At 46.1% G+C, this 7,748-nt stretch overlaps 1 protein-coding gene across 1 annotated transcript; it reads left to right on the forward strand.

Annotated features, from left to right (window-relative positions):
• Positions 1–5,747: 5,747 nt before the first annotated feature.
• DNAJB8 (DnaJ heat shock protein family (Hsp40) member B8) lies at positions 5,748–6,422 on the forward strand. Its single transcript, XM_009571313.2, has one exon. It carries the CDS (start codon positions 5,748–5,750, stop codon positions 6,420–6,422), a length of 675 nt encoding a protein of 224 aa, XP_009569608.2.
• Positions 6,423–7,748: the final 1,326 nt, after the last annotated feature.

Below are 7,748 nucleotides of genomic sequence, written 5' to 3' on the forward strand. Positions count from 1 at the left end.
AGTTGTTTTACTTCAGAGGTTCACATCAAGAGTACTGTGGGAAATCATCTGGATGGGAGTGGTGGCTTTCAACAGGAACTGGTCTCGAAAGTGGGGCACCTCCTTTGCAAACTGAGACCTAAAATTGAGATGGAATTAGCACCAATAAACCTACTAATGGAAGCAGGCCCTCCCAGCTTGGATGAACCTCATGCTTTCAGAAGAGGGTGGCATCATTCCTGCAGAATGCTTGAGTGGCCTCAAATAACACACTGAACTGTCAGGCACAAACCCAAGTGATGGCGTGAGCCAGCACTGAAATAATGAGAAGCTGATCTACAGCTTTTCCCCTCTGGTTTATTAAATGAATGCTCCACATACCACTTCCCACTGACTGGAGACAGAGAGAAAATCCCAGGACAGTAACTCATCATCCTTTCTTCCCCTGAGAAGATTCAAGTCTGTGGCTATGTATGGATGTTGTGAAGTGATAAAGTTGCTGCGGCTTCGCAAGTTACCATGCATCAGCTGAGCCGCGTTGTCTGACCCCGCGCGCGCTCCCGGCTCCCTGCAACTGGGTGGTAGAACATGTTCACTCACGATGGGGCTGGAGCAGGTACACCGTCAGCGGGCTCCAGATAAGAACGCTCTGCTGATAAGCAGTGCCTCATTAAGCCTCAGGACTCAACGGCTTGCAACACAATCCTTGGCCCAGAAGTCCCTCCTCTTTTCAAGTTGTAGCCCTCAGTCATGGAACTGGGAACGGGAAACTGCTCTGGGAAAGTGGTCAATATTGGATTAATCCTTGTGCATAGCCTGGAGACGAAGAAGGGTTAGGGACCATGCCAAAGAGGAGGAATAGTAGAAGGACAAGACAGCTGTATTGCTGAGTACAACCTCAACATAACCATGCCTGGATGAGGATAGTGCAGGTGACACAGGGATATGACCCAAGAAATGAAACCAAAGTGCTCTGAATTCTGCTGGGGTTAGAGTCCACGTACACAAGTTACAGCACTGTTTGGGCTTTCCAAGACTGGAGCAAGGCCTTGCCCTGGGCATGATCTAACATGCCAGGCCCCCTCCTTAGCTCTGCTAAGCAGGACCAGGCCTCTTCTTTGGCTTCATACCTCAAAAAAGAATGGTTTTCTGAGGTTCCTGCCTCTCATGACTACCCAGAAGGCTCCTTACCTGAAGCTTGATTTAGCTTCAAGCCCCAGCTTGAGTCTTAGAAAGTCTGGGTACAGAAAAAGTGCTCTGAATTCTCCTTCAGCTTTGTCTTCATCTGCTGGGGCCCCTCTCAGCCAGCACTTCCCAAAGCCACCCCATCTCCCACCTCACAGCTGACCTCCATGCTGAGCTCGACACACAGGATCAATGCATGGGACACACACATCTTCCGTCCTGCCCATGGAGGTGGGAATCCATGTCATTTAAGCATTTTCTGCTCAACACTCACAGCTGCAAACCAGCAGGCAGACTCCTGGCCTTTCAAAACCAAACACCAAGCACCTACCTCTCTCTCCTCTGGTCCACCCAGATGTTCTTGGCGTGGCAGCTGCAGCTGTTTGGGACTGGTTTTCCTAATTAAGACCTTGCCTTCATATTTCAAGAGGCAAGGGGATGTTCTTTGGGCCCAATTTTCTATTTATTTTTTAATCATTTTATGAAGTCAGGTAGGTCCCTCTGTTGACTCCCAACAGAAGGTCAGCCCAATGCATTCGTCCTCGTCCATGCTCCCCAGGAACACAGCTCTGGGGGTGAACACAGCCTCCCCTCTGATGCGATCCCCCTGCGGGGAAGGCATTTGATGACAGTTTGACTGGTGGAGCAAAGCGTGACTCGTGTTTGTTTGGATAGTCAAAGGGTTTGGAACAAATGTCTCCGACTTATGTTGATTTAGATAAAAGGATGGCAGCCTTGTCACAGGATCAATGGAGCTGGTGAGAAACCACTTGTGTAGATGCCCTCTGCCTTCAGACGCTTTTAAAACAGAAGAAAACATAATAATAACAACAATTATTATTATTATTATTTATATTGGAAAAGACCTTTAAGATCATTGAGTGCAACTGTAAACCTAACGCTGCCAAGTCCACCGCTAAACCATGTCCTGAAGCACCACATCTACACATCTTTTAAGTACCTCCAGGGATGGTGACTCAAATGCTTCCCTGAGCAGCCTCTTCCAATCCTGGAACACCCTTTCTGTGAAGATTTTTTTCCCTGACATATAATAATAATAATAATAATAATAATAATAATAATAATAATAATAATGTTTTCACAGCTCAGAGATGCTCATTCCTTTCTGGACCAGGGTACACTGGGGTACCTAAAGCAAGGTCAGGCATCCCGGTTGCAAATTTGGGGTCACCTGTTGTCTGGGTGACCAAAAGCTTGGGTTATTTTGCTGCTTGATATCTTATGTTTTAACTCTCATCCTCACCTGGGTGACAAGTCCTGCCCTTGCAGACCTTATGCCTGGCTGGGAGCGAAGAGCAGGCTGGATGTGGTGGTGGCTGGAGCTGGGGACCAGGGGGACAGGGACCGCTGTATCCACATCCATCTGGCATGCTGAAGCAGTGAATGAAGGAAAAGGAAGGAGGGGGTGGGTAGAAGAGAAAATCCCAAAGATCCTTGGATAATAAGCACCATTAAGGTTAGTCTGTCTCATGATTGTTTCTTATTAAAAAGAGACTGTACTTTATCTGTGCAGGATATGCTGTTTGGATGAGGGAATTAGCAGAGTGACTGCCTCCATATCATCTAATTAGCAAAAATGTTGATAAGCAGATACAATCACATATGATTAGGATCCTTTTAAAAAGCCACTCCATTAATTAAATAGACAGAAAGGCCGCCTCCAGCCCTCGCGTGCCACTGATTAGAATACAAATATTTACACTAATCTCACCTCCATCAGCCATGGGACACTTTTGAGTATTTTTAGTGACATCAGATTACTATTGATTTTCATCCCCAATGTCAGGCCATTTTGTTAGTATCTGAAAGTGCTGCCTTCAGTTTCGGATGCTTTAAATCATGTTAAGGGTTTATCTTAATGACGCTGCTGATAACCACTGTTCAGGTCACTCGTACTTTCTCTTCAAAGAACACAGTCTGGGCTGGTTTTTATTGTTTGTACTTGAGATTTAAGATACGAAAAACATTTCTCATTTCAAAGCCTTGGTTTCTAGGGATGGAGCTGCCAGGCTAGTTTGGGTTTAGTTACTTGATGTGTGCATGCCTCTCTCCCATTTCCCTTTCTCCCTGCCTCTCCTCAACCCTTTCTTTTTTTTTCCTTGCAAACCCTTTTGGCTCACAGCAGTGGCCTCTCTTGAATGGTTGCTAATCTCTGACGCCTGCTGCAGGCAGGCAGTGAGCATCCTCCATGACAGGAGAAAAACACTCCCTACTTTTCGGGAGGATGCACAAAATCCAAGACAGATAATCCAGTGAGCCATTCAGTCTGAGATGGGCACTCCTCATCAAAAGCAAGTATGGAAGGAGTGCTTTGCAAAGAGACAACACAAGGCAAAGTCGCCTCCTTCCTTCCATGCACAGCCCCACTCCCCAGCAGTAGATAACCCGCTCGGGACCCTCCAACTTGCTTTTCTGACATATGATTTTCCCTTCTGGATAACAGAGTTTCTGAACAGCAATTGGTCTCGAAATTTCTGCAGAGCATCTGCAAACAGACCACACTGGCAGTGGCCAGGAGCTGTTGGCACCTTCCAGTGGCTTGTGGGTGGTAAGCTTGGATCACCCTCCAGTCCAATGGACAATCCTACAAAAACACTAGCCCAAATAAATGAGACTCCTTGGTGAAGATTTCAAGCAAAGCACTACAACATAAATGAGCTGTAAAGCTTTAGTCCTCCCCTCAGCATAGAAGAGCTCTTCAGGATGCTTTGGGAGTGCAAAGAATGCTTTGAGTTCAAATGGGCAGCAACAGCCTGCTGCTGGGCCCCGATTAACTTCTGCTATTGCTACAGTACAAACAAGGCCCAGCAGAAGAATAATTCACATGGCACTACCACCGTTTAGATAAGATGACCTCCTCTGTGCAAAGGGAGGCAAAAGCCCAGATCTCCCCAATGAAGTGAGTCCATAGGACCAGTAGCTCCTTCGTTGCTTTGCACCTCCTGCGGCTCCAGCCTCCAAACCAGCACTGCACTGCTTTACGGTGATTTTTATGACCAAAATATGACAAGTACTTTTATACTACCAACCTATCACTGACCAGAGAGAAAAACAGCAAACAAAGCCTTTCCCCAACACCCATCGGCTCAGTAGCCTTTCTTCCTTCCTCTCTCACATAGGATTCTACAGGATTACATGGCTGCTCCTCAGCTTCACGGCCTCGCATGTGTGATGTATGTTAGGACAGCAGCCAGCTCATACGCTACGTGTATGCTCTTTGGTCTGGCCAGCTCTTGACTCCTTCCCAAAGTGCAGAATAATGGAAATGAGGGTAGAGAGCTGCAACACATGCTGCCAATAGGAGGTGTTTACAACACTGTGTTACAGACAGATGAGTTCTCCTTACTGGCACTTTCTTGGAGACCTTCCTCACACAGCGATTCCCTGTGAGGATATTGTATTTCCCACAGGAGTAGCAAATTCAGGGAACAGAAACAGATGCACGGTAACCCCAGACTGGACCATCAAAGATAACTCAGGCTGGACTTCTCTGTGTTGAGTTCATGGGGCATCCCTGTTGTCCATGCGTACGCCTTGGGACACATATGCAAAAAAGCGTGTACAATACAGTCTAAGCTTGTTAATGAGCTTCATTCTGGGCATTTATTCTGGTACTGACATGAGAGCTAAGCTCTTCTGGAAGTGTTAGGTTTGGCTATAAATTCAGAAGGTATCATGACAATCATCTAATTACGATTTTAGGAAAAGGAGTCACTCTGGGTTTAAAAATGGCCACATAAGGAAATTCCAATGATCCATTACCTTCATAATAAAGGATCTGCAATGCATTTAAGTTTAAATTTGGCTAATGCCACCTTCCAACTGCTTTGTCCAGGAGCCTGAAGATCCCTGTGCCATTGAATTTCTGTTCCCATGAAGATTCTCAGGGACCATGATGAAGCTGGCATTGAACTTTGTCTTAACACCAAGACACTTACCCCAAGCGTCTCACTCCAGAGCATATTTTTCAAACCCTTAATCACATTTTATGGCTTTTCTGTGAGCCTTCTCCAACTGATTAATGTTCTTCCCAAACTGTGCGTAGCCAAACAGCGAACAGGTTTCCTATACCTGCTGCTATAGAGTAAGACGCTGCACAGGTGAATGTGGCCTTACTACACCACAGTTTTCTGGGCTATGCATGAAATCACAGCAGGCATCTGAGAGTCTCACCTTTGGGCAGGTACGCACACAAAAAAATAATCTGACAAAGTCATACATCATAGCTGCAACATCGCAGCTACATCAGGCAAATACGATATCTGCATTTAAAAACGTAAAGCCAGTGACAACCACCTCCACCCTGGAATGAAGCCAGGTCAACAGGGCAATGATTGCTCCACCCCCCCGGTGAGGTCATATTGCCATGATTTGTGAACAATTGACTTAAGAAGAGAGGATATGGTTAAGCAGCACTTGTGGTCTTGCAATGCAGAAGGACAGAGCAGATCAAAGGATGAACTGAACATCTACCCACCCTCGAGAAACGTAGCAGCGTCAAATATCCAGAAGCCTCTGCATAACAGGCGTCTTCCAAACAGGCCCACCTTTCCTTTGAGACGATGGGTTATTACAAAGTCTTTGGGCTGCCAAAAAGTGCCTCGCAGGATGATGTTAAGAAATCCTACCACAAACTGGCACTAAAATGGCATCCTGATAAGAATCCCAGCAACAAGGAAGAAGCTGAAAAGAAATTCAAAGCAATCACTGAAGCATACAAGGTTTTGTCTGACCCTCAGAAGCGATCGCTTTATGACAGGTCTGTTAAGGAGAGCAGACCACACAGAGGAAGAAATGCTATGAGGGGTCATGACAGATCCTTTGATTCCCCTTACGTATTCCATGACCTCGAAGAGATTTTTATGGAGGTCTTTGGAGGGGTGTATCCCTTTCTATGTGCTTTCTGGGACCCCTTTGACAACATCAGAAACAGTAGCAAAAACTGGCACAGAACAATTGGAAGAGGAAGAAATTCTAGCCTGTTTTCTGATTATATGGAGTTATTTATGCCATGGAACTTAGTCCGTGGTCCCAGTAAGCTGCCCACTTACTTCTTTTCTGAGGATGCAGCTGGGTCACACAGCGTTAGATCAGTGTTAACCACTACTCGAGTGATCAACAGCAAGAAGATAACCACCCGGAAAATCGTCAAGAATGGGCAGGAGAGAACAGGAGCGGAAAAAGACGGCCAGCTGAAGTCTGTGACGATAAATGAGAAGGACCACCTGAAATTATAATGTCACCCAGCACAAGCACCAACTGCAAGCTGTGGGGTGTGCTCTCATTGCTCAATGGATGTGATCTACTACAAGCAGTATTAATAAATGCTGAGCTCATGACAGAGCCAGTCCAGTCTTCTCAATGGTTTGGAGCAAATGCTCCACTGTGTATCTTGGGGGCTGAAAGCGAGCAGGGAGAAGGTGGATTTGGCTCTTGGACTGGGACAACTTATAGTCCCTTTCTACTCAGAGTCATTCAAGCAGAAAGAGCTAAATTCAAACCACGAGCAAACAGATTCCAGGGGGCTGAGTTTAGCTGCCTCTGTGCGAAGCTGGATGCGGGGACATAGATGGTGCTTTACCACCCTCATTGTCTTGCTCACAGCTGCAAGAGCCAGTTCACAATGCATTTCTTGCACAGCCTGCCAGCACGCTGCTTTAGTCCTCCACCGAGCTAAAGAACGCACTCCCCATGTTTCCGCCCTCCCCTGTGCTGACATGAACTGCTGAGCCTTGCTTCTTGCTTGGCTGGATCACATTAGGCATTTAAAATCTTACACGCCTCTTATTTTTGGTCCCACGCTACAATCGTTTGAGTTCCCCAGCTTGCCCTGCCCACTTATGTCTCCCTGGAGACTGGAACTAGCTTTCAGGGACATTTTCACTCTAATCCAGATTGCAATTGCTGCCTGTGTTTGGGCAGGTCTTTGCATCTGTTTCCTCTGCTGTAAAATGGGAATAACAGACTCCCATGCTTTGAACGAGGCTGTGAGGTAGTGATGCTAGCAAAGGACCCTGAACATTAAACAGTGAGCTAATTAGCCAGAATATTGCCACCTCTTAACCAAAACCTTTTATTTTTCAAAAGAAAAATGTAGCTTTATTCACCTTCTTTAGCAATTGATGCCATTCCTAGCTTGGAAAAACAGACCAAAACTGTATTTGTTGTGTTATGGGCTGTTAAGTCCCTGTGAGTCCCTCTCCTAGTATGAAAAACACACGGCACTGGGAGGCAAGTATTATAGAAGTCTAAGTGCATACTGGGTTCACAGAGGGAGACCGGTGGGGATGGGAACAGGGAAAACCTCAGTGCAGAGACAAATCACATCTGCTGCTCCTCCACAGCTTGGGAGTCATCAGGAGTCCTGCAGGCATTGGGACTTCAAGGATTGCAAAGATTTAAGAGACTTGGTGCAGAAAGATTACTTTGGTCAAGCAAACACACGTAAATATTTCTACCAATACTCTCTCTGCAGACACCACGTTCATGGGAGATGACTTCTTACTTTACCTTATGCTGCTTCAGAGGAAGTCCAAGGTGAAAAAAAACCAAACCAAGCCAAA

This window comes from Cuculus canorus, chromosome 11 (assembly GCF_017976375.1).
Source record: "Cuculus canorus isolate bCucCan1 chromosome 11, bCucCan1.pri, whole genome shotgun sequence".
NCBI classification, from domain to species: Eukaryota; Metazoa; Chordata; class Aves; order Cuculiformes; family Cuculidae; genus Cuculus; species Cuculus canorus.

Coding starts and splice junctions, on each gene's coding strand:
- DNAJB8 (XM_009571313.2), top strand. CDS start 5,748: ATGGGTTATTACAAAGTCTTTGGGCTGCCAAAAAGTGCCTCGCAGGAT.